General features: G+C 42.3%; 1 protein-coding gene across 8 annotated transcripts in view; it reads left to right on the top strand.

Moving 5' to 3' along the window:
• The window catches only part of RBBP5 (RB binding protein 5, histone lysine methyltransferase complex subunit), a 103,420-nt gene that overhangs the window by 58,302 nt on the left and 18,169 nt on the right, over positions 1-26,949 (top strand). For 6 of the 8 annotated variants that reach the window (XM_075196104.1, XM_075196102.1, XM_075196107.1 and 3 more), the window contains 6 exons: positions 3,192-3,311; positions 5,673-5,826; positions 6,181-6,252; positions 7,391-7,508; positions 15,776-15,845; positions 16,750-16,997. In XM_075196104.1, the coding sequence (XP_075052205.1) occupies positions 3,192-3,311; positions 5,673-5,826; positions 6,181-6,252; positions 7,391-7,508; positions 15,776-15,845; positions 16,750-16,997 (782 nt within the window). The remainder of the gene's footprint in view (positions 1-3,191; positions 3,312-5,672; positions 5,827-6,180; positions 6,253-7,390; positions 7,509-15,775; positions 15,846-16,749; positions 16,998-26,949) is intronic. The other 2 variants (XM_075196103.1, XM_075196110.1) reach the window with 1 other exon arrangement.

The raw sequence follows: 26,949 nt of genomic DNA, 5'->3' as shown, positions 1-26,949 counted from the left end.
GGAAAATTCAGCTAGAGCAGTGTTGGCTAACCTGTGGCACTACAGGTGTTGTGAAACTACAAGTCCCAGCATACCCTTCCAGCAATAAGCTGCTATATGTTGGCAAGGCATGCTGGGGCTTGTAGTTCACAACACCTGGAGTGCCACAGGTTAGCCAACACTGAGTTAGAGTTTACCTCAGATGGACTCCTGACTGGAATAATGAAGAATCCATCTGCTGTTGGCTTCCCTTCCTTGAACAAACAATTGCAGCTAAGTACCCCAGTGGTGGGGGAAGTTGTTTTGATATAATTCAGCAGAGTTATATGTTTTATGTGTGTAATTATATATAATGCATGCTTATATGTGTTTGCAAAGGGCATATAGGGTTATAACTAGACTCTCTCTGCACTTAAGTGAATTTTCACAATATCTTCCAATTTTACATTATTATTACCTCAGATATTTATATTATTGTTTTGAGGCTATTAGCCAGAGTCAGAACTAGTAATTATGTCTGATAAGAACAAGAATTCTTGTACAGAGTTTTATAGCTGTTCAAAATGCTTTGTCAAATTACCTGTGGGGCAAAAAGTCCAGAGGACTGTTTGTGCACAGTGTGAAACTGTCCTCAGCAGCTAAGTACCCCACTTAGATTTTGACCATGTGACTATCGGTGTATGTCATGTGACCTTTTATGATTCTATTGGATTAATTAGATCACTTGACACCAGCTTTATGAGTTAAATATCTGCGGTGGTTGCAATTCTCATCATGCTTCTGATGAAACGGCTTTGTGGCCGAGAAACGCGTCAAGCTATCATCACATGCTGATTTCGGCAATTGACAACCCCGGGGTTTTTCAATACAGGAACACTTTTGGCTCTGAGGCTTCATTGGGCTGGCTTTTAAGACAGACGTCCCTTTCTTCCACATGTTGGATAAAAAGATAATAATCCTACAACAATCAAAACATTTTATCAGGTACATTTTAATATTGCCTGCACATGCAGCTGTGCTAAGCATTTACGTCATTGGCAGTTTTTGATCTTTACTATTGGACTAGCTCCTAGGTGGGTTGTTTGGTTCCCCCCTCCACGGGCTGGAGTACAAGTATATTGGTCCGGATCATCTTTACTATTTTCTGCCGTCTATGTACCTCACATGTTTCATTTAAAATCAAGACAAGCCTTCCGATGAGCTTAGGAGTCTATTCGGATTGCAATTCTGGATGTTTTATATTATCCCTCTAGTAGGGAGTTGTGCTTTATTTGATTTTATTTCTGTTTTTTTTATGCCCTTAGGCGTTGATTGCCATTTATATTGAGACATATATGTCTTATGTATTTATGCATTGCTATTTGTTTTATTAAATGTTATTGAAGCGGTTCACCTAGCGCTCTTTTTCGCTATTTTTTGTTTGTTTAGGTTTGGAGCCTAGTTATTAGAGCTGCTGGTTTGCGATTTTTAGGTTTCATTAGCGCCCATTATAGTGTGTTGTTTGATTTTACATTTTCATATAGGACTGCTCCCGTTTCACAAATTGGTATGTTCCTTGAAGCCAATTCACAAACTGGACAGTAGACAGTTGAAGAAACTCCTGAGCAGTTTTACCTCACATACACTGCTACTGATCAGCAGTATACTGTGTGTGACTGAAAGGCTGGTACTACGGGTATCACTGCTACTGATCAGCAGTATTCTGTGTGTAACTGACAGGCTGCTCTCTATCAGCAGTAGACTGTGTCTGTCTGACAGGTTGCTTTCTATCTACGGTGACATTGTTCAAGAACCATTTGAGACTGTTGAAGCCGACCTCTGGTGGTCTAGGAGGCTCTTTTCCAGGGTAGTGGAGACCCCTCATAAAGGCTCGGAAGCCGGTATCAGCTAAGATCTGTGTATAGTAGTGCGAAAAGAAGTATCATAACCCTGCCTCTTTCAGATTAGCCGTTTTCTGGCCTTTCTTCAGAATGGGCTAGAGATGGGACTAAGGCTGAGTTCTTCGAAGGTTTAGGTCTCTGCGCTTTCTTTTTTTTTTTTTTCAGCGCTGGTTGGCTTTCCTCCCTGATGTTTATACTTTCCTTCACAGAGTGATTCATGTTCAGCCACCCAACGTTCCTTCGTTGGCCCCGTGGGATTTGACTCTGGTTATTGAGGTTCTTCAGCGCCCTCCATTCGAACCCCTTGTGTCAACTGATTTGTGTTTCTTGACGTGGAAGGTGGCGTTTTTGCGGGCCATTGCATCTACTCAACGGGTGTCTAAGCTTGGAGCTTTGTCCTGTAGGGTTCCTTTTCTGGTGTTCCATGAGGATAGGGTGGTTCATAGGACCAAACCTACTTTCTTGCCTAGGGTGGTTTTGGCCTTAAGAGAAGGGATTGCTCCTTCTGGACCTTCTTCCTTTTTTAGTCTGGACGTGGTTTTACGGGTTTAAGTGGACAGGACTTCTGATTGCAGGTCTGTCTTTCTTTTTGTTCTTTGAGATTCTCATAGGAGAGGTTGGCTGACCACCAAGCAGACCATTGCTCGTCAGATTAGTTCTATGATTAAGCTTGCTTATGTGTGTAGGAATCGGCCTGTGCCTCAGGTTCTCACGTCACACTCTCCCCATGTGGTGGGGGCTTCCTGGACTGCTAGCCATGGAGCATCTACAGAGCAACTGTGTAGGGCGGCGACCTGGGTTCTCAGTTCATACCTTTACAAGGTTTTGAGAGTTGAGTTCAACATTTTTGAGTCTGTGGACGCCAGTTTCGGCCGCAGTGTTTAGTGGCCGAAACTGCAAAGAGCACTCCCTCCCTTAGGGGCTACATTAGAAAGTCCCCATGGTAGCAGTGTCGCTCAGAGCGGATGAAAAATATTTTTCTACTTACGTTAAATCTTTCTCCGATTTCATCTGGGGGACACTGCGTTCCCTCTCTTTTGCTGTTCTATGTTTAGTTGTGTTGTTGAGCCCTTTACTTGGGACTTTATTATTACTGAGGTCTGTTGGGTTGCAGAGGGGAGGAGTCGGCAGCAAACTTAGTTACTATTTAAATGCCAACACCATGCGCCCTCATATAACCCCATGGTAGCAGTGTCCCCCAGATGGAATCGGAGAAAGATTTAACGTAAGTACAACAATCTTCTTTTTTTCACTTTTCTAAAAATAGCTTGTATTGATAATGCTTGTTAAATACTGATGTGCACTAAATATTGTTACTTTTGTCCTGTTTAGCTGTTTTCTGATAAATACAGCAGATAGAATCATTCGAGTATACGATGGACGGGAGATACTGACCTGCGGCAGAGATGGAGAGCCAGAACCAATGCAGAAACTTCAGGATTTGGTGAACAGGTACTTTTTAGTTTTTTTATTATTATTATTAATAATAATAATTAATAACGTAGCCTTGTACGGAACCACAATGCCCTGTAGTGTTGTGTGTTGTTCAGTAGGGATGGACACAGATAAAACTGGGAAATTCAAAATGAATACAGACATATTCAGCAAAGGATAGGGAGGACCCTGTTCATGAGAGAGCTTGCGTGATCATTTCATTATGGTACTGATTTGAAGGAAGTATTTCAGACCACAGCAACATCGCTTTTAGTTTTTAAGGTTTTAGTTTACGAATATAAGTGAATTGAAACTTGCATATGTCATTAGGTCGCAGAAATTCAGTGGTGGAGGTGAGCCTGGGAAAATGCTCTGTATATCAGATCTTCCCTTGTAGATTTCCTCAAAGGTCCTTAGTCCACAAGTTTGAGGCGCTGATGTCCTTTTTGAGGCCACATTTCTCCTGGTTGATTTATGTTTTTGCATTTGTGCGAGACACTCCTATAAAAAACATCAATGCCATTGTACAATGAATGGTTAGAAGTAACATTTTTCCTTCAGAATAAGAGGAACACATAGTGGGTTATGTTTCTTCCCTAGGAGGCAGGTCACTGGTAAAACAATTATCTCCTCTTACTTATAACTCCCTACTCCCCAGCTCCTCCTCAGTTTTTATGGTGTGGTTTTTTTCAGTGCTGTGCATTGCAATTGGACACAGGTTTTTTTCCTCTAACATAATTTTTCCATCTTTACGCTTCCTACGAGGGAGCACCTCACTTCCACCTATGTAGCTAGGTCTAATGGACCCTTGGCTACCTAAGGTCAGAAAGGGCCAGTCATTGCTTTGGATCACTGCAGCATTGACGATCCTCCCATCAAGGTCAGTGCTGTGTGCTCCAAACCCCCCTTCCATTTAGCATCCAACAGTCCAGGGTCCCAGACTTACTGGAAGGCTAATTTTCCTATGCTCCTGGAACTTGCCTACTTAAGAGACTTCCCAATTCCTCATTCAGCATTTCTGGGTGCTGACTGTCTGGCACAGTGGCTGTGATATAGTGGATGGTAGACCTGTGGCATACAAGTGGTGTTCATTGGAGTATCCTGCTTCGAGGATGCGCGACCAAGCTCCAGTCTTTTTCTAGTCTCAAGACTTGATTCAGATTGTTAAGCAACCAGTCATCGATCAAAGCCTTTCCAGGGAGCACATTGGTGCGAGCAAATAAGAATAAACTATTGCTCTCCCAGTATCCCCTGTTTTAAGGGAATTATACGTTCATTGGACATTTGCTTTCTTGGTAGCAGTTGGCAAGTGAGGCTCATTCCCATCTTATAGAGAGAAGGCAGAATATGATACATTGATTTCCTCTCCAGAGGACTGCCTATGTCAGATATTTGGGAATTCATGTTCAAAACGGCTATGCTTCCAACCTTGGTGGTCCATAGTTATGTCTGTGCCCAATGCCAGGATCCCCTCATTCAAAAGATTAGAGGTCTTCTACAGAGTCTATTTTCTACCTCTGGCTTGGTGCTTATACAAGACTTTGCAGTCGTTTGTGTGTCCAAACCTACTTTTATTTGAGTGGAAAACTGGAGGGGTCACCTAGAAGCTGATGCAGCCCGCCTCCAATATTTTGGACTTGACGTGCTCTATGGCGTACGTGGTTATTTATTCTCCCAGGTTATCTACCAATTCTCAGCCACTTTGAAGGTGACGCACATTGTCCTCTGACAGTTTCAAAAAAATCCAGGTCTGCACTGCCTTTTACAGGGAATGCTCCTTCAGGACAGAAATAGAGAATGTGCTCAAGGACATTACAGGTTGGAAGAGTTCCTTTTTCTTCAAAATAAACACAGACAAGTTAACATCCACCTTAGTTTACAGTCACTGCATAAATTCTTGAGCCCGCATGCTTATAAGTGGTGCTTATCTTCATATTCCCACATAGGATCAGCAATTCTTCCTCAACCTTGCTTATCAACTAGTTCACTTCCAGTTTTCGTTGCTCCCTCTTAGCCTGTTGCCAGCTTTGCTGTCCTCAACCAAGATCATGTCCTTTATCTTGACTGTTCTAGGTTGTCAGGGGGTCATGATTATCATGTATCTGATTGAAATCCTGGTAAAGGGCCCATCCAGGAAGCTAGTGATTCATCTTTTCCAGCTTACTATTCAGCTCCAGCAGTTGCTATGTTCTTTGTTGCTCCTCTTGTGTCCTTGCTGGATTAGTTAGAGGAGCAGGGGAACATGAGGGTTATAGGAGTAGGAGGATCTGTTTTTCCAGTGCGGTGACTTCTAGGAAGAAACCATAATCTATCGCCCTCTACTGCCTCAGAAAAGGGCTTTAACAGGAAGTGCAAAAATCCCTTTTTTGTTTTTCTCAGAACTCCATGGAAGAAATGTTGCTTCTCTGGAGATGGCGAGTATATTGTGGCAGGTTCTGCACGGCAGCATGCACTCTACATTTGGGAGAAGAGCATTGGAAACCTGGTTAAAATCCTGCACGGAACCCGTGGTGAACTGTTACTAGATGTCGCTGTGAGTTCAATTGCATCTGTTGTAGATTACCCTCTGTATACGATAGGAAAGTTGATAGGTGGTTATTCATATTGTGTTGTAATAAATATGTTTCTCTGATTAGAGAAACATCAAAAGTATCATTAATGTGATATCTGTTAATAACTAGCAATAAAAATAAAAAAAAAAGTTCAATGTATTCTTTCAGAGCCCTGGGTCCCTTTCTTCAGACAAGTTTTAGAAACAAAAGCTGATCACAGTAATTGTTGTTCTGAAGAAAAGTGTTGTATGTAATACTCCTTGTTTAGGTATCTCTGTAAAATATAGAAAATGAATTACCACTTTTGATTTAAATTACTATTTTTTTTATTTCAGTGGCATCCTGTCCGACCAATCATTGCGTCCATCTCCAGCGGTGTGGTTTCTATATGGGCACAAAACCAAGTGGTATGCGTTGCATCCATGTGTGTGCAGCCTCATTTAGTGGCATTGGATGGGTGCAATAGTACATAAAATGGTGGTTGTATTCCTTGTCAGTGCATGACACTGTTGTTCACCACCACACCAAAGCTATGGACCAGATGTAGCTTGTGTGTGGGGTCACAAGATCTTTGCTTGTCACTGTGAAACCGTGTTAAAACTAGGGTCCAAATTCTTTGTATAACTTTAAATTATTAAATTTAGAGATTAATCTCTTTTCATGGGGTGCATTATATGGAACAATTTATCGTTTTGTTAGCGCAGTACTGTAACAGATCTTTTGAGGATCACATCTCTTGAATAATGGAATGATCGGTTTGATGTATTTGTAATTCTAGTGTGTTATAAGCACATTAAAGCTTGGACAATGAATAAGCCTAGCATATACTGGTCTTTAATTTCTGTGCTGGGCTTGTCAAAATGTGGATTTTTCTACTTTTTTCCACTTGCAACCATAAAATATACATTTTGAAAAATGTAATTGTAATGTTAGTGAATTAAACTTTCATAGTTTTACAGTAGAAGTAGTGGCGGTATGGTATACAGCCACACCCACCCACTATATATATATATATATATATATATAATCCATCATCAACACCATTTATTTATATAGCGCCACTACTTCCGCAGCGCTCTACAGAGAACTCACTCACATCAGTCCCTGCCCCATTGAGGCTTACAGTCTAAATTCCCTACCACACACAGAGACCGACACATATCTATCTATCCTACCCATTAGATTAACATAGCAGAGTGTCTCTGAAACCCGCTCCTATGTGATTTGATGTTCTTAGTGTATAGTAGTCCCCACTATGGGACAAAAGCATTATAAACTAAGCCCACTTGTAAATGACCATAAATAATAATAAACTAATGATTTTTACACAACCTAAAACATCACTGTAAACTATTGAGTGGTTACAACATTTGTCCCTCAATTTATCAGATGAATTTCTGTTCTTCTTGTTAGCAACCAGGGCTGCGTGTTTGGGTGGTTGACAGTAGCGAGTAAATATGTATGCTTAAAGAGAGAGAGATTTATATAAATATGTTTAGATATGTAACTTGATAACTATTTTTCTGCTGCTGTCGCTTATTTTAGGAAAACTGGAGTGCCTTCGCCCCAGACTTCAAAGAGCTCGATGAGAATGTGGAGTATGAGGAGCGAGAGTCGGAGTTTGATATAGAAGATGAAGATAAGAGTGAACCTGAGCAAACAGGTAATGGATAACAGACATATTCTTTACTTGTGTGTTAAGATTGACTGACTACTTCTAGTTGTAAGGCACTATGTTACATCATTCCAACAGTGCAGTGGGGTCAAATATAGAACATGTTCTAAGAGGGGTTATTAAAGCATTTAGATAAGTACTTTCATGTAATAATTCGATAAGTAGGAAGTGAACCAGGAAAGAACTATGAAGTGAAGGATGTGTAGAAGAAGAGGGTGATCAAAAAGCAGCAGAGAGGTCCAGAGAATGAGTATGGAGAAATGACCCTTAGACTTTGCAGTAAGTATATCATTGATGAGTTTTGTGAGAACTATTTCATACACAATATTAACTGTGTATAATTGTTACACTTCAGAGATAAACCAGTTCTGCTGTTATAATGAGACAGGCATTATACAGGAGTTTACAAATGTTAAACATGAATAATTCAACACACTTCCAAAAAAAAAAATGCATTGTATATTATTACAAGTAGGATTATTACAAGTCTAAAGCATCTAAAATTTGTGTCAAACATTGTGAATGACACAGTAACTGTTAGGTTTGGCAGCCAAAACGAGTGTTTCAAGGATCTACCGAATTACTATCTCTATTCAGCTGTCACATTCCTAGATGCGGAGACAGACAAGATTGCAGAGTAGGCAACCCAACTTTCTCTTTCATCCTATCTGGGGGACAATGCTACCATGGGTTGTATGAGGGGAGCTAGGAGTTGGCACTCAAACAGTTAATTATTTGTTTAACCTACAGACAGACTCCTGCCCTCTCCAATCCCCTGCATCCTCAGTGTATTTATAAAGCCCCAAGGAAGGGTAAGACAACAGAGATAAGAGCAGAAGGCAGAAAAGCAAAAGGTAACGCAGTGTCCCCTTATGGACTCTGAGAAAAGGATTTATGGCAAGTATAAAGATCCTCCTATCTGGAGGACACTGCTACCATGGGGACGTACTAAAGCAGCCCACGAACGGAGGCACCGCTCTGATAGCCCGGCACGCAAATCACTACGGCCAAAACTGGTGTCTGGGGATGCAAAAACCTTAAATTTAGTAAAGGTATGTACAGGGGATCAAGTAGCTTTGCTGACTCTTTTACAGAGAAATTTATTTTATTTTCATTTATTTTATGTTTCTTTACTTAAGATTAGGTGCAGGCTCAGCAGCTGCTAATTACTGAGGCTGTGTTTGAGACACATTTCCTCAAAGGACCCAGGTTCGGCATTGCCAGAGCACGGATGTCTCTGCTACTACAGATCACTGTAAGGGGTGACTGACGCTGCTAGTCAGCATAGAGTGCCGCTATCCCGATGCACGCAAACATTTTTAGGACATTACCAAGTTCCATGGTAATGATAGAGGGATACTTGGACTGCAAACTGTCACGGATGGCTAAAGGGCGCTGTGGGATTATATATAGAAGTCGACGAATCCGCCAGAGGGACCGTTGGTCTGCTCGATAATAAGAGAAGCACGCCATAACGGATATTGGAAGAACAAGGCAGCATAAAGAAAGTGGTGACTTGGTGTGTCCCTGAGAAGTGCAGGAAAATGGCACCTGCCTGTTATCAGCTACAGAGGCAAACTGTACGTTCTGCGTGCTGCACACAGACTCCTCACACTGCACAGAGGGTACTGGGCCATACAGGAGGGCTACGTACCTTTCTCATCCTTAAAGACTGTTTTGTTTTTTGCTGGGACTCTACATATATATGTGAATATACATAATGTGTGTGTATGTATGTATACACACACTATTCTCCCAACACCTATTCCCATGTGCTCCACCCGGCTGTTTGTGTTAGACCACTGACCACCAGTCTGATCAGTCCTGGCAGGTGTAGGGCAATAACCTCTAACATTTTTCAATATTAGTGTAATATTACTGTCTCTGCCTGGTTGCTTCTTAATGTCATTTAGCTGCTATTGTGAGGCACAAGGGTTGGGAGATACTGTTCGGGCTACTAGCAATGGACAGATCAGTATCTGTCTAAGCTGACATAATTTTGTGTGAATGTTTCTTCCTGCTTGCACTTTTTACTTTATTTACTTTGTAAAATCCAGGGAGTACAAAGGGCAACTGTCGCCAGTCTCCCCCCCCCCCCCCCAAAAAAAAGCCAGCGCATCCACCTGTGAAGTGAGGACATCACAAGCAGCCAAACACGCCATTTGCCATCTTTCCAGACTGAAGCCAATGTGTGGGTTGGTTTACAGAAAGGCCACCCCTACCAATATGGTGGTCAATGGTATCTCCCAGGAGTGGGGAAAAAAGGCAGCTGCATGGGTAGCAGAGACCCGAGACAAGCTGTAAATTACACAGGCTGCAGGCAGCTGTCTCTCTTTCTCACGCTGTATCAGAGGGTTAGGAGGGCTAGGTACCATTTTATATATCTTGTGTTTTACCAGCCATATATATGTGTGTGTGTGTGTGTGTGTATCTATCTGATAAGATATGTGCTGCTAGTTTACATGGTGGTGTAAAAAATAAGCATACTGTACCATAGGGTTGCACCCTGAAGTATACTCTAGGGCTATACTTATTGGTATATCAATATAGGTGTGTGTGTGTATATATATGTATGTGTGTGTATATGTATATATGTGTATATGTGTATATATATATATATATATATATATATATATATATATATATATATATATATGTGTGTGTATGTATATATATATGTGTATATATATGTGTGTATATATATATATGTGTGTGTATATATGTGTATATGTATATATATGTGTGTGTATATATGTGTATATGTATATATATATGTATATATATGTGCATACATATATGTGTGTGTGTATATATATATATATATATATATATATATATATATATATATATATTGCATGTAGCTAATACGTTATATAGTGTAAAATGTGAGGTATTGTTTGGGGCTGGAGGCATACGGTCCCCTCCATTCCGGGAACTGTGTGATTATTCTTCTGCCTGCATTTTAATTCTTGGTAAAATCCAGGGGGCACTACGCCCCAGATGGAGGAACCGGCGTGGGCTAGTACGCAGGGGTGTATGTCCCACTGGAGGGACAGAGAGTCAAGGGGTTCTATTCCAATCTCTTCCTATTCCCCAAACCAGATGGGTCCTTTGATCCAATTCTGAACCTTGGGGCTCTTAATCTACACCTTCAGGTGGACAAATTCTTCATGGAATCCATCAGATCAGTGATCAAGGGATTGGAACCACTGGAGTTCCTTGCATCCATTGACATTTGGGATGCCTATCTACACGTACCCATTGGGTAGGCCACCAGTCGCCTGCTCAAGTTCACGGTGGAGGACTCCCATTATCAGTTCCGGGCTCTTCCCTTTAGCTCTCCACGGCTCCTAGGGTGTTCACCAAGATCGTGGTAATAAGGGCCGCACTACTGCGCTCCAAGGGGTCAGCATAAGTTCTTACCTGAACGATCTGCTGATAAAGGCAGATTAAGACCAGCTACTGAGAGAACATTTCTTATCATTTGAGTTCTGGCACAATATGAGTGGATAATAAATGTTCTAAAATCCCAACAGATGGTCTGCCTGGGTCCAGTCTTGGATACCAGGTTGCAATAGATTATTCTTCCGGGCAACAAAATGCACTCTCTTCAGAACTCTGTGCAAATGGTTCTGGTCCTTCCTCGTCCTTCCATGCTAGTATGCATGAAATCTGGGCCAGATGGTCTCCACAGTTGAGACACTTCGCTTTGGGAGATTCCATTCACGCACGTTCAGTGGGACCTGTTGAAGAAATGGAAGGGCTCAACAATTCACTTGGTTTTCCAGTTGTGGGGAATGCCATGGCCATGGCACATGTAAATCGTCAGGGAGGTACCAGAAGTGTGGGAGCCATACATTGACCCTGATGTCTTCTCCTCACAACAGGCAAGTGGACAAGTTCTGCTTCAGAACCAGGGATCCTCTGGCAGTAGCAGTAGATGTAATGACCATGCGCTGGGAATTCCAGTGCATGATATCTGTTCCCATTTCACTGTTTGGCCCGAGAACGCAGATGAGTGAAACAAGGAGACTACCTTTGAGCCTGTGGCTCCACATTAGCCATGTCGGGTCTAGTTCGAAGACATTCTGCGACTGGCAAGTGAGCAAGGGCGGCGTCTACTGCTTTGCAACAAACTGCTACTACAGGGCCGATTTCGGTTCCAGGACCTTTAAGGGCTGGCTATTGAAGCCAGTCTTTGGTGGGCAAAAGGTTTATCCACCAGATTAGTGGACACTATGTTTCGAGCTAGGAAGCCAGCTTCTGCCCGCATTTATCTTTTAGTGTGGTGTATCTATATTAGGTGGTGTGAGCATCGCTCTTGCCACATGGGGGCTTTCAACTTTTTTAGTCTTTTGGCCTTTCTCCAAGATGGTTTATCCCCGGGTCTTAGACTCGGCTCCTTGAGAGTCCATGTATCGGCCCTCTTTGTCTATTTTCAGAAGAAAATTGCGGAGCTGCTGAAAGTGAGGATCTTTCTTCAGGGGGTCTTGAATATCCAGCTGCCTTAATTTCCCCCCACAGCTCCCTGGGATCTGAACTTAGTGTTAACAATACTTCAGAGCGCACTCTCTTAACCTTTGAGCACAGTTGAGTTCAGGTTGCTCACGTGGAAGGTGAATGCCTCTTAGCCATAGCATCTGCACGGAGAGTGTCAGAACTTGGAGCCCTTTCTTGCTGCTTGCCCATTATAGGGCTGCTTTGCGGATGGTTCCTTCTTTTTCAACCTAACGTGGTTTCAGGTTTTACATGAATCAGGAGATTGTAGTCCTGGCTTTCCAGATGCGGGATGCATCTTTGGGCTTACGATCTGAGGAATCCTTGGATGTTGCGCGTGCCCTTCGCATATATGTTAAACGAACTCCGGACATTCGCAGGACAAATTCCTTCTTTGTGCTGTTGCAGGCTTAGAGGAGGGGATGCCCAGGTACTAAGCAGACCATAGCCAGGTGGATCACATCCACCATTAGGCAGTCCTATGTTATGACAGACCGGCCTGTGCCTAGCCATATTGCCAACCATTTCACCCACTCAGTGGGTGCTTCTTGGGCTGCACGCAATGGAGTTACAGCAGATCAGGTTTTTGGAGCGGTCACCTGATCCTCTGTACATACCTTTACTAAGTTTAAGGTTTTTGCATCACCGGACACCAGTTTTGGCCATAGTGATTGTGTGCCGGGCTATCAGAGCGGTCCCTCCCTTAGTGGGCTGCTTTAGTACGTCCCCATGGTAGCAGTGTCCCCCAGATAGGAGGATCTTTATACTTGCCATAAATCCTTTTCTCCGAGTCCATATGGGGACACTGCGTTACCTTTTTCTTTTCTGCCTTCTGCTCTTTTCTCTGTTGTCTTACCCTTCCTTGGGGCTTTATAAATACACTGAGGATGCAGGGGATTGGAGAGGGCAGGAGTCTGTCTGTAGGTTAAACAAATAATTAACTGTTTGAGTGCCAACTCCTAGCTCCCCTCATACAACCCATGGTAGCAGTGTCCCCCAGAGAGACTCAGAGAAAAGAATTTATCGTAAGTATATAAATGTTCCTTTCTCCACTCTACACCTTCTCTTTTTCTTTTCCTTTTGAAATCCAACCATCAGTCTTTTCCCTCCACTACACCTTTGTGTTGTTGTAATGTATTGTTCCCCATCCCCCCAGCTACAGCTTCCCAATTTTCTGAAAACTTTATTGCTTTGGTGGCTTAATTAGTTCCTGTGCTTTGACCTACATACCTACTCTTATTCTAGGTGATTTCAGTATTCCCTTTGATAACCCCGCTCCTGATTTCTAGTTTCTATAACTTGGCCTTCCCATTCTGTGACCACAACCTTCTTTCCTTCAGTCTCCCCTTACCTTATGGTCCCCGCCTCCTTCTGGCATCCGAAATCCACACTCCCCCAGCAACACCTAAATGCTCTGATCTGACAGTGATCCAAACCTCAACTATGACACACCAACAACCCTGTTCTCACACTGCTAAGTGCCACTAATTATTCATCCTTTCATCTTACAACACTGCCCTTTCACTTGGTTAGCAAAATCTCTTCATTTTTCTATTTTCCACACAGTCCTGTAAACCAATCCCCCCCCCAGCCCCATATTTCTTCGCTTCCTTGTTTTTCCTTTTCTCCCACCTTTCTTTCCTCCCTCCTAGCCCATGACTGCCACCTACTTTAGACAAAATCAAAGCCATTCAGCCATATAGCTCCACAAGCCTGATACCACTCATCTCCTTATTTATCTTCTCCAATTTTTCTGCTCCCCAGCTGCATGTCTGCCTCTTGCTTACCTCTTCATCCTGTCTGTACACTGGCACATTCCTATCCTACTTTAGACATGTGTTCATCTCACCAGTCCTAAATAAAGCCTCTCTTGACCTAGCCTCTCTCTCCAACTGAAACTCTATTTTTTCATTCCCTTTGACTCCAGTCTACTTGAGCACCTGCCTGTCTTGCTTTCTAACCACTTGCTACTTTCTGCAATCAAGCTTCTTTCTCCAACATTGCGTTGGAACGACTCTCCCAAAAGTGATCAGTGTTCTATTTACAGCAAAATCTAAGAGTCACTTTTTCATATTCATCCTCTTGAACCTTTCTGCTGCTTTTGACACTGTTGATCACCCTCTTGTCCTGCATACTATTTACTCCACTAAATGACACTGTTCTTCTTACTTCCCACCTATCCAACAGTTCTTCAACGTCGCTACCTCTAACACTTCCTCCCCTCCACTGTCACTATATGTTTGGAGTTATAAGGGCAAACCTGGTGGCTCAGTGGTTAGCATTTCTGCCTCTCAGCATTTGGGTCATGAGCTTAATTCCCGACCAGGGCCTTATCTGTGTGGAGCTTGTACGTTCTACCCGTATGCGTGGGTTTCCTCCTGGTTCTCCAGTTTCCTCCCACAGTCCAAATACATAATGGTAGGATAATTGGCTGCTGACAAACTTAATCCTAGTCTGTGTGTTAGGGAATTTAAAATGTAAGCTCCAATGGGGAAGGGACTGTTGTGAATGACAAATATTCTCTGTACAGCTCTGTGGAATTTGTAGTGCTATATAAATAAATGGTGATGTTGATGGGATCCAACAAGACTCTGTTCTCTGCGTTTCTTACTGAACTAACTCTTCTCTTGGGAGACTTAATGAAGTAATTAGTTCACAAATACCACCTCTATGCTGACCCTGCGCAAATATACCTCATCCTCTGATCTCTTCTCTGCTATCTTGCGTGTCCAACTGTCTATTTGCTATCTCCTCCCACATCTCATTCCTGCCTACAAGACTTTTCTTGTGCTGCTACCTACCCCTACCACACCTGCAGATTCCACCACCCTTCAAATACTTAAATAGTCTCTGAAAACCCAGCTCTTAGAGCCAACTCTACTCCACCTATACTACTCATACTAGTACACCTTCATAACTGTCCAAACCTCCACTTATTTTCCACTTGTCTCAGCTATTCAATTTTACTAGACTGTATGATCTCTAATGAACAGAGCCCTCCATAATCTTTTGTTTTCAAATCTGCATTTATCTTTATTAACGTGTATGTCTCTGTTGTATGTGTACTCTGGTTTCTCCACTGTCCGGTGCTGAGGATATATTTTGCGCATTACAAATTAATGACAATAATAATACTACAGTGTTAATACATACCATGAAAAAACATCTAAATTTAATTGTATATTTATTACCATTATGTTAACTAAAGAAATGCTAGCCCATTTATAAGACACCTACATTGACTAATTCACAAAAGGTCTGCGTTCAGAGCAAGTTAACTATATTTTATCTTTGGATTAACAACATCTTCACAAAAGAAGGCTTCTTGTTAGATATGCTGATCTAAAGATTTTTTTTTTTTTTTTTTTTTTTTTTTTTTAACATGTTTCTTAGATACCATAACCATAAAAGGAAAAAAAAAAAACACTTGATAAAGAAAAAAGTTGAGGGCACATATCTTTCGTACATATACAATATGTAAGTAGGTGAGAAAAAAAACCCTGTAACATTGGGTCATAAGACATAGGTCATTTTACACTGAATAGGAAATAGACTGGTTTCTATGAGCGGGGACCCCAGTTTAGACCACGCTGTGAGTACTGTACCTGAGTGGGAGATAGGGACGGAGTTGGCCCAAGTATTGGCTCTTGATAGCCATTTAACAAAATGTTTTAGCTTTGCATATAAATTTCTGATATAAAAATGTAGAGTTAATCTCTTTTTTTTCTTTTCTTTTCTTTTTTCCCCCCAATCTACAGGAGGGGATGCTGCAGAGGATGAAGAGGTAGATGTGACCAGTGTTGACCGTATTGCTGCCTTCTGCAGCAGGTACCCCACTGATTATAACCCATTTTTTATGCATGGATTTCTTTACAAGACCTAGTGCAAACCTTGATTTCTGTTATACTACTTATGTCTCTCTAAATATCCACAGCTTCAATTTGTCAGTCTCCTATTACTCTTGTTTACAATATCTCCCTAGCTACTTTTCTGTTCAGATTCTATTTTGAAGAGATATGTGTAACTTTATAATTACTGATGTATTTTTCAAGAACGGAGTCTTAAAGCGTGTTTGTGTGAGTTTCACGGTGTGAATGTGCAAGCAGTGGTAGCATTTTATTTTTTATTTTTTTTTAAGCTCTGCTTCTCTGGCCCCTCTGCTGCCGCCAGGCAGAGGAACCTATAAAGTATTGTTGGTGGAAAAAGGGGCATCTGATCCTGGCAGCAGATTGATTTTACCAGCTGGAGCAGCACAGGTGGTGGAATAGCGCTTGGGAAATACAGAATGAGGCATGTTACTTCACAGTGTTTCTGGAGTACCCAATCACATTGACATAGTTATAAAAGGAGTGGCAGAGGATTATGAGGCAGGAGCAAATGAAGTGCAAGACATGGAAAAATATATACAAACCAGCAAAAGAGATGCAAACATTGAGCCAATCAGGGAGAATCAGTGTTTGTGTAAGACACAAGGCACAAAGGGGGGTGGCAAAGAGCAGCAATAATGGGTGCAATTTGCAGTATGTGTCAAAAAGCGTCTGATGCATGAATATCTGTGTATGAGAGAAAATGTGTTTCCAGTGTATGTGACCACCCACATATTTTTTTCCGTATTTTTTTTGTTTACTTGTGTTTTTTGTTTTGATTTTTTAGTTTCTAAACTTTTAGGTTCATTTTATTGTATTGTTTTGTAGTCTGTAATCAGTATATATCGCACACCTTTATATTACAGAACTCTGCTTCCTTGCAGTGATGAGGAATTGGAGGATACCAAGGCACTGCTGTACCTTCCCATTGCTCCTGAGGTAGAGGACCCTGAGGAAAACCCCTATGGTCCACCTCCAGACACCACTCAGATGTCATTGAGTGAGGATGGTGCAGGAACAGACAAGAAGCGTCAGGCCACATCAGATGGTGCTCAACCCCCAAAGAAGAAGCCAAAGACCACAATAGTTGAATTGCAAGGAGTACCCAATGATGGTGAGTTTAGGAGACTGGTGCTATCATTTGTCTAAGATACACACATTGATATTGTGGCCTTTGGGTGCACTTACATCTGTGGTGATTAATATTTCTAAATCATCCACTGACATTTGTTACATAATTTTAACATAAATATAAAATATTACTTGTGAAGATACCGGGTTTATCTGGCCCAATGCTACCCACTTAACCCTGGCTGGCCACCCATGGGTGCCTTCCTATGCCAGGGAAGTCTACCCAGTACCTTCTAGGATTCGTATGGTCACTCAGGCAAATGCAGTTATAAAAATACTACAGTATATTTATTGTCATACAAACAACAGTAGAATATTATGTACACACAGTAAATAAATGCCAGGCAGGTTTACCACATCATCTGTCCCTTACCCCAATAACTTAAGGAGATATAGTCACCTGCTGTCCAGACTTCACGACCCATGGATCCCTCTCAGCTGCATATAGACTCTACTTAGAGAACGACCACTCAAAAGCTAGATCTTGCACCTTCATGAATGAAAATTCCAGAATGAACACCCTTCCCCCCCCCCTGGAGTCGTTCCTTATAGCTCAGGTCTAATTTCCACAGTCTTTCCCCTCCCTGGGCAAACCTCTGGGTCTATTCTCCTTAACCATTGGTCAGTGCTGGACTAGGGGGGTTTGCACAGGGGAGTGAAGATGAGCTGTCCTTCCAGAGAACCTCCCCTGTTAGATGACCTGTCTGGACTAGCCTGGTGAGAACAATGGACACTAATTAGTTTTCCTACTCCAGCACATGGCAACCTGATTCCTACCCACAATCCCCCTGGCTTCACTTTGAAGACAATGAATAGCAACCTTACTGCAAGTCATCAATACACAATCTACATATTTACACTGAACTACAATGTCCCCTTAGTCACATGTTATTGGACAATGCAGTTGTAGTCTGGTGAGCTGGGGAACAAAAGCATGGGCTGTAAAAAGTACTATAATCCACATTATGTGAGAAATGAGACACTGAATGCTCACAGGGTTATCACACTCATTTCGTCACATTACTCGTGTGTTCTGGCGATCCAACAAATCCCACAGGTGCCCCAACGTATGGCACAGTCATGAGGGATGTCACAAGAACTAAAATAACTGCAGAATGGTATGACACCCCACTAGAACACTGTAACAAATATGTGCAAGTAGCTTTATTGGCGTAGGAAGATAATAATTTTTAACCTTCCTTCTTAGCAAAATATATGCAGCTATTGATCGATTGAAAGAGGGTGTACTTTTTCAGAATACATCTGTTTTTGCATATCATATATATTAGCAATCATCTGTTCCTCACCAAGTCTTAACAGTAGAAAAATTGTGACAAATAACACACAGCAGTTTTTACGTTCTGATTTATTTATGAACCAAAAAATTGTTATATGATAATAGGGAAGGGTTACAAGCTCTCTGTACAAAAGCAGAACCTGTCAGGTTGGTCTGGCACAATGTTTTTGGCTTGTATTGAAAGGTAGTCGGTGACAAGCCCCTTCTCTCCAAACAAATACAATTTTAAAAAAACATTGACATTGCAGTACAGTTTAGGTTGCATCTGAATGAAACACAATATTTTGGGAAAAATATTCTCTGGACAGATTAAACCAAATTGCAGTTGTTTGGTTTTATTGGACAATACCTGAAACTTGAAATTGATCATGCGACATGTTCATAAACACATTAGCAAATCTACAGCTGAATCGCTGATGAAGAAAATAATTAAGGTATTTGAGTGGCCAAGTCAAAATCCAGACCTCTAATCCATTGAGATGATGTGGTAGGACCTAAAATGAGCTGTGCATAAACTAAACCTCTCCGTCATCAGCAAAGCAGTGTTGTAAGGAGGAATGGGTCAGAATCCTCCTATAATATATAAGAGACTATTAATATAATACAGAAAACGAATGCTTCAAGTTATTACTGCTTAAGTTAGTTCTACAAGTTACAAAATCATGGGGTCTACTTTCATTCAAGCGTCAACATCCACAGGGGCTACCCGTTTGTCATCTGTGACTGGACATTGGTGACAGTAGATGCCAGTCTCTGAGAATGGGGGCCCGGTCGCTCTTTAACACAGATTCCAGGGTCTTTGAACTCCAAGTTTCCAATAAATGTGCTGGAACTCAGGTAGGTCTGCTGCGCACTAGCTGCTGGGTAGACCATCAAGATGTAGGACAATGCCTCAGAGGTGGCTTACCTAAATCACCAGGGAGGGGTACAAAAAGTGCCCTGATCATGAGAGAGACCAGCAGAATTATGCAATGGGTTGAGTAGAACGTTCAAGCTATTTGTAGCAGTTTTCATCCCAGGGGTTGAAATCTGGGAATCAGATTGTCTTAATAGACAGACCCTTCACCCGGGGAGTGGTCCATTCATGCAGATGTTTTCCAGCAGTTTGTGGGCAGGTGGGGGCAACCAGATGTCGAAATGATGGCACCTCAGTTGAACCACGAAGTGGAGCGTTTCTGCTCCAGAACAAGGGATCCATAGGTTTTACATACAATGGCAGATATGGTATTGTGGCGCTGATCGCTTACATACAAAAATATGACATGGAAAGATGTCGCTTAGACATAGGAATAATCTGGCATAGAAGAATGACAAAGTACATATAAAAGTTCAGATGAAAGTCTTTTATCAAGAATTATATATAGAATCGTCCCACAGAAGACTGTTGCTTTCAATCTTCAAGACCAGTTCAAATGATTTTTCAATAATCAGCTTAATATTCTTAGATGACTTGAAACAATGTTGAAGTAAAACTAACAGATATCCTCAAATACAAAAGGAGACAATCATAGTGCAATATTCCCAATATCATATATGCACCATATGTTAATACTCCTTCCACCATAGGATCCCCAATGGCGAAATCTCTAGATTAGAAACCACTGACACCATAATGGAAAGAAAAACAGCGAAGTAATTTAAATTTTCAAAAATAAGAAAAACAAGGGATTCTCTTAGGGCTACTATTGAGAAACCCTACTAGAAATGCACATACACGAATCCAAATTCTGAGAGTGGTATAAATATTAAGCACCAGAGTCGTCTTGTAGCTTTCCTCGTAATCCTTCTTCCTCAATAATACAGATGGATGCACTCCACATATATTCAAAAGGAGTAAATAGAAGGAGGGAACAAACAGTGCTTTATCTTTTTATTAGAAATATTTCAAAATCCATAAAAAACAATCCAAAAATAAAATTAAAATTAAAACCGCACACATGTAGGAGTGACAAGGCCGTCTACCAGAGTCCCATCGGTAATCGGCGTATAGCATGCAGATTCACGCAGATTACCTGTTGCACAGATTGATAATGTCTATACAAGACCAAGGTTCTCCTGTCACTCGCCTGCTGACGCGTTTCGACCCAATTAGCATAGATCTTTTTCAAGGCATACTACATATGTGCTACTGCCACTCTTTTATATCCATGCGATCAATCAGCATAATGGTAGTTCCGCAAACTGTACTTCCAGTGCAGGAAATCTACGTGAATCTGCATGCTATACATTGATTACCAATGGGACTCTGGTAGGCGGCCTTGCCACTCCTACATGTGTGCTGTTTTATTTAAATTTTTATTTTTGGATTGTTTTTTATTGATTTTGAAATATTTTTAATAAAAGATAAAGCACTATTTCTCCTTCATCCACTCTGGGGGACACTGCTACCATGGGGTTGTATAAGGGCACATGGAGTTGGCAAATAAATAGTTAACAACTAAGTTTGCTGCTGACTCCTCCCCTCTGCAACCCAACAGACCTCAGTTTTGTTTAAGTGCCCAAGGAGTTGGGCTTTTTCAGTACTGCTCTGCAGTACTTGCTGCTAGATTAGTTTTATTATTTTCTTAGTATTACTGACATGTCAGTGAGGCTAGGAGTGGATTAGTGTTATGTTTTACACTGGTTCATTTAGTTTTCAAATGGAATATAGTTTCGTTTTTGTTTATTAAAAAAACAAACAAGAAGAAGATAGGAAATAATCAGGCTGCAGGCAGTGACAGCCACTATGCGACTGTCACTGTATTCTGCCTCAGGCATTTTCAGGGAAATGCCAAGTCTCCTGCTGAGGTATAGGGGCTACATGGCTTTCATCTGGCCATAATCTGAGCACAGATTAAAGGGCTGCAACGCAAAAGAAACAAAGAGCTATAATAAGCAAAAGTCTCCAGTAAGCGGGTAGGATAATCCACCCCAAAGCAAAAGCCTCTAGTGCGGGCAGTGTAACAGAGACCCCCCCCCCCCCGTCCCCACTGATTGGTGTACTCCAAAGGTGGGAAAATTCAGCTAGAGTTTACCTCGGATGGACTCCAATAATGAAGAATCCATCCTTGAAGAAACAATTGCAGCTAACTACCCCAGCGGGGGAAGTTGTTTTCGATATAAGTCAACAGAGTTATGTGTGATTTGTGTGTGTATATATGTATATATATGTATATGTATATGTATATGTATGTATATATATATATATATATATATATATATATATATATATATGTGTGTATGTGTATATATATATATATATATATGTGTATGTGTGTGTATATATATATATATATATATATGTGTATGTGTGTGTATATATATATATATATATATATGTGTATGTGTATATATATATATATATATATATATGTGTATGTGTATATATATATATATATATATATGTATGTATATATATATATATATATATATATATATATATGTATGTATATATGTGTATATGTATATATATATATTATAATATATTGTGTGTATGGACAGTAGACAGTTCAACAAACTCCTGAGCAGTTTTACCTCACAGACACTGCTACTGATCAGCAATATATTGTGTCTAACTGACAGGCTGCTCCCAGCAGTACACTGCCTGTCTGACAGGTTTCCTTTCTATTTACAGGTACTCTGCCCTGGATATGTCTCTGAAGGGATGAGTGTGTTTATATCAGTCTTGTTTTCTACAGATATATGTGTAATATTTACTGATTCCTTCACATAGTTATCAACTTATTGTTGGGATTCTTCTATTGTGAGAACTATTCTGATAGAATATATATATATATATATATATATATATATATATATATATATATATATATATATATATATATATATATATATATATATATATATATATATACACACACACAAGATTGTGTTGGGAAGTACAACTCTGGGTTTATCCCTGTAGAGTTAGGAGATATGTATTTGTATAAACTCATAATGCTATGTATACACACTTAACTGAAACTTTTTCTCTGTTTGGTTCAGAACTGGACAGTTTGATTAGCCAAGCATCCAAAGGCAAAAGTGCTTTCCTACTGGTGGATGTCCCTAGATCACAAACTCTGTGTTTTTGGTATTTTTGGAAATCCTTTCTTGTGAACACTGGCTATAAAGTTCAGCTCGCCAATAGAGGTAGACTGCTTGCAACACGATGGTAGTCGCAAACGGGTAGAGATGCTTACTGCAAAAGACGTCCAAGTCACAAGATCTCAAACAAAAAAAATAATAATAATCTGCATAACGGGACCTTCCTCTCCTCGCGACTGCGGGGGTTGGGGGTCAACTACAGTTATTCAAATATCAGTGGGCGGCGTCCACCTGAGAAATTTGGATCTTGGGGATCATGTCCAGAGTGGCAGGAACACGGGGGGTTTTATTCAAACCTGTTCTTGGTACCCAAACAGGACGGTTCGTTTCCATCAATACTAAACGTCATGGGGCTAAACCAACATCTACGAGTAGACAAGTTTCGGATGGGATCAGTCGTTTGTTTTTACAGTAGGAAACTTCCATTATCAATTTAGGGCCTTCCCCTTTGACTTTCCACAGCCCAGAGAGTTTGCATAAAGATTAGGGCAGTAATGGCAGCATGGTTACGTGTCTTGGGAGTGAACATTATTCCGCATTTAGACTATTTTCTCCTCAAATCCTTATCAGATCCTTTTCTCTATCAGCATCTGACCCTGTCTATTCGAGTACTGCAGCAACACTGTTGGATAATCAATTATTCCAGATCCCAGTTGATGCCCTCACAGAGGATGACGTTTGTAGGATTAATAATAGACCCCACTTTTTCATAAGGTCTATCTCCAGAAACTTCTCAACAGATCCCTTCAACTCTCTGTATGGTTAGTCCTGAGTCACCCTTGTCCTTCCATGCGCTTGGGCATGGGGATTCTGAAGTTGATGGTATCGACGTTTGAAACCCTAAGATGTTTGAATCTACTAAGACAATGGTCGGATCCCCCTTTTTTCATCTGGAGACCCAACAAATCAGACTCTCCAGGGAGACTCGTCAACCTCTGAAATAGTTCAAGAGCTTCTGATGATGGGCTGATCTCTTGTCCTGTGGTCTTGGATTCTGCTGATCACAGATGCCATTCTGAAGGGCTGGGGAGCTGTTGTTCTCCAGCTTCGTCTCCAGGGTCTTTGGACAGACAGGGAGGTGCTTCAGCCCACAGATGTTCTCGAGCCAAGAAAATGTAATTTGTAAATTGCCAAGGAGGAACAAGAAGCACAGGAGCTATGCAGGTAGCAGAACAGGTCTTCTTGTGGGCGGAGAAATTTGTTTCAGCGATTTTGACAGGATTTATTTCCGGAGTGAAGAACTGGAAGCGGATTATCTCAGCAGGTATGCAATTCTTCCAGGAGAATGGGAACTGCACCCTCAGGTGTTTCAGGAGTTAGTCTGGAAATGGGACGTGCCAGGTCTGGATCTGATGGCATCCAGACACAATCACTAGGTTCTAAGATTCTGCGCAAGAACCAGTTTCTCTGGCTGTGGCGGTGGATGTAATGTCTATGAGATGGGACCCCTGTTTAGTATATCGCTTTCCACCAATTCCGATGATCCCGCGGTTCCTAAGGCAAGTACTGTTGGAAGGTCTTCCGGTAATTCTGGTGGCACCGAATTGGCCCAGGTGGCTATGATTTGCCAACATCTTGCTTCTGGTGAAAGGGTCAGGCTGGGCTCTTCCTCTCAGGCCCGATCTTCTCAGTCCAGAACCATTTACACCATCTGTACTTACCGTTTTCCTCCATCTGTAGAGTTAAAAGATATCGCAGAAGCATCCTGGAAACAACCTGACCGTAGGTTTGTTATTCCACGAAGGTACCTGGCTTTATACCCCCTACAGCAGGAAAAGGGAACCTGTGGCTCTTCAGGTGTTGTGAAACTACAAGTCCCAGCATGCTTTGCCAGTAGATAACCAGCAGATAGGTGGCAAGGCATGCTGGGATTTGTAGTTTCACAACACCTGGAGAGCCACAGGTTCCCTACCCCTGCCCTACAGGAAAATTATCTAATCCGTTGGGGACAGGTCCCGAGGATGGATACGTCAGTGGCACACCACACCACGCTCCCTGTCCCAGTGACAGCATCCCTACAGGACTCCACTGACCATGAGATAGGGGCTTTCTTAAAGTCCATCTACACAGCAGCAGGTACTTCATTCAGACCCATGTTTTCTTCAACCTGGGTTGCCAGAGCTATGGAAACATGGGCTGACTAATTGGCTACAGCTTTGCAGCTACAGCTTTGCAAGATTCTGACTTGCTTTCCCTGGCCCTTCACCTCAAGGAGGCTTCGGGGTACGTGTATAAAGCTGCCCAGAACGCATATTCCATTTCCTCCTCTATTTCAGCAACAACAGTAGCGGCAACGAGCGCCCTATGGCTGATGTCATGGGATGCGGACACTGAATCTAAGAAGTCCTTGGAGTCCCTCCATTATTCCAGTGGAGTGTTATTTGGCTCTGAATTGGACAGCATCATTTCCCAGTCCACAGGAGGCAAAAGTACATTCTTATTAGTCAATGTCCCAAAGCCTAGGACACCCAGGTTTGGCTCATTTAGACAGCCCTTTCGAGGGGGCCCATCTGGCAAGGGCCAGACACTCAGATCCAGACCATCTGGCACCAGAGGACACTCGCAGCGAGGTAGGTCTTCCTCCTCTTTCTCCACATGTCGTCCCTCTTCTAAGCTCCCGGATTAACTGGCAGCGCGACGCCCCCCACCCCCTTCTAGCGGCGGTGGCAATGGGGGGACGTCTGCTTCTGTTCCGAGAACTTCTGGAAGACCAAAACATACAATGGTTCTAACCCAACCTCTTTTTGGTCCAAAAGCCAGATGGCTCATTCTGTCCCATCTTAAACCAAATACAGTTGAACCTTCACGTTCAGATTTTGAATGGAATCCCTGAGGTCAGTTATCATCGAACTGGAGGCAAACTAGTTCATGGTGTCTGTAGACATCAAAGACGCCTACCTATATCGAGCAACATCTACAGCTTACCATCGGGATCCTGGAGAGTCATGGGTGGCTCATAAATCGCCCCAAATCCCAGTTAACCCCTTGTCGAAGAATGCCTTATCTGGGACTGATAATGGATACCAACAATCAGAAAGTATTCCTTCTAGAGGACAAAATATGATCTCTGCAGGACTCAGTGATTCAAGTTTTGTCCTGCCGCAGAGCTACGGTCCTCTTATGCATGCGCCTACTGGGAAAAATGGTGTCGACCTTCAAGACTCTCCCTTATGGTCAAAAGTTGCTTCCAATGGGACCTCCGAAAAAAAAAAAAAAAATGCTCAGGATCCCATCAGAAGTTAGAACCTCAATTGATTCGCTTGTCACCGGAAGCGGGACAGTCCCTCAGATGGTGGATAGCCCGGGATAACTTGCTAGTCGGCAGGTCCCCATTGTCTTGGATCTTTGTATCCACAGACGCCAGCCTTCGGGGGTGGGGAGATGTGGCTCTTCATCTGAGACTTCAAGGGCTCTGGTCCACTCAAGAGACCTCTCTCCCCATCAACATACTGGAACTAAAAGCCATCGTAAAGTCCTTACATGGTGCACAGTCCATCCTTCAGGTCCAACCGGTCCGTCTGCAGTCAACGCCACGGCAGTGTCGTACGTCAATAGACAGGGAGGCACCAGGAGTGCAAAAGTAATGGTAGTGACGAAAACCATGTCCCTGCCATTTCTGCAGTCTTTATTCCAGGCATCCAGAACTGGCAAGCAGACTAAGCCGGCATGCAATTCTGCCGGGGGAATGGTCTCTTCATCCAGAGGTTTTTCAGTCTCTGGTCTTCCGATGGCGGACCCCGGACTGAGACCTAATGGCGTCTCGTCACAACAGACGTCCCACAATTTTGCTTAAAGCAAGAGAGCCCTTGGCAGTGACAGTAGATGTAATGACAATACCCTGGGACTTCAGGCTAGGATAACTATTCCCTCCCATTTCCATGATTCCCCGCGTCCTTCGGAGAGTCAAGCAGGGTGGACTGCCAGTCATACTGGTGGCTCCAGCTTGGCCGCGGAGGGTCTGGTATCCAGAAATACTGTTGATGGCTTCGGGTTACCTCTTCAAGAAGACCTTCTACTTCAGGGACCATTCCTACATCAGGACTTTCTGCGGCTGAATTTAATGGCATGGCTGCTGAAGCCAACCTTTGGAAATCCAGAGGGTTCTCTTCACCAGTAGTGGATACCCTCCGTAAAGCTAGAAAACCAGTCTCTGCTCGGATCTACCACCGTATCTGGCTTGCATACTTTCGATGGTGTGAGAACCGGACCTGCCACTCTGATTCGTTCCGCCTCTCTAGGTTTCTTGCTTTTTTCCAGAGTGGCCTGGATGGGGGTCTTCGCCTAGGATCCTTAAAAGTACAGATTCCAGCTCTTTAAGTGTTTTTTCAATGTCGCCTAGCACACATACCAGATGTCAGGACCTTCCTACAGGTAGTCCTGCATGTCCAGCCTCCATATGTTCCACCCACGGCACCCTGGGATCTTAATCTGGTCCTTAATATGCTTCAAGAAACTCCTTTCGATCCGTTGCAGAGTTACGGTTCTTAATGTGAAAAGTGGTTTTTCTACTTGCAATTGCCTCAGCCCGTAGAGTTTCCGAGTTGGGGGCGCT

This window comes from Mixophyes fleayi, chromosome 2 (assembly GCF_038048845.1).
Source record: "Mixophyes fleayi isolate aMixFle1 chromosome 2, aMixFle1.hap1, whole genome shotgun sequence".
Taxonomy (NCBI): domain Eukaryota; kingdom Metazoa; phylum Chordata; class Amphibia; order Anura; family Limnodynastidae; genus Mixophyes; species Mixophyes fleayi.
Note: the sequence above shows the minus strand (reverse complement) of the source record. Positions and strands in the feature narration are given on the sequence as shown.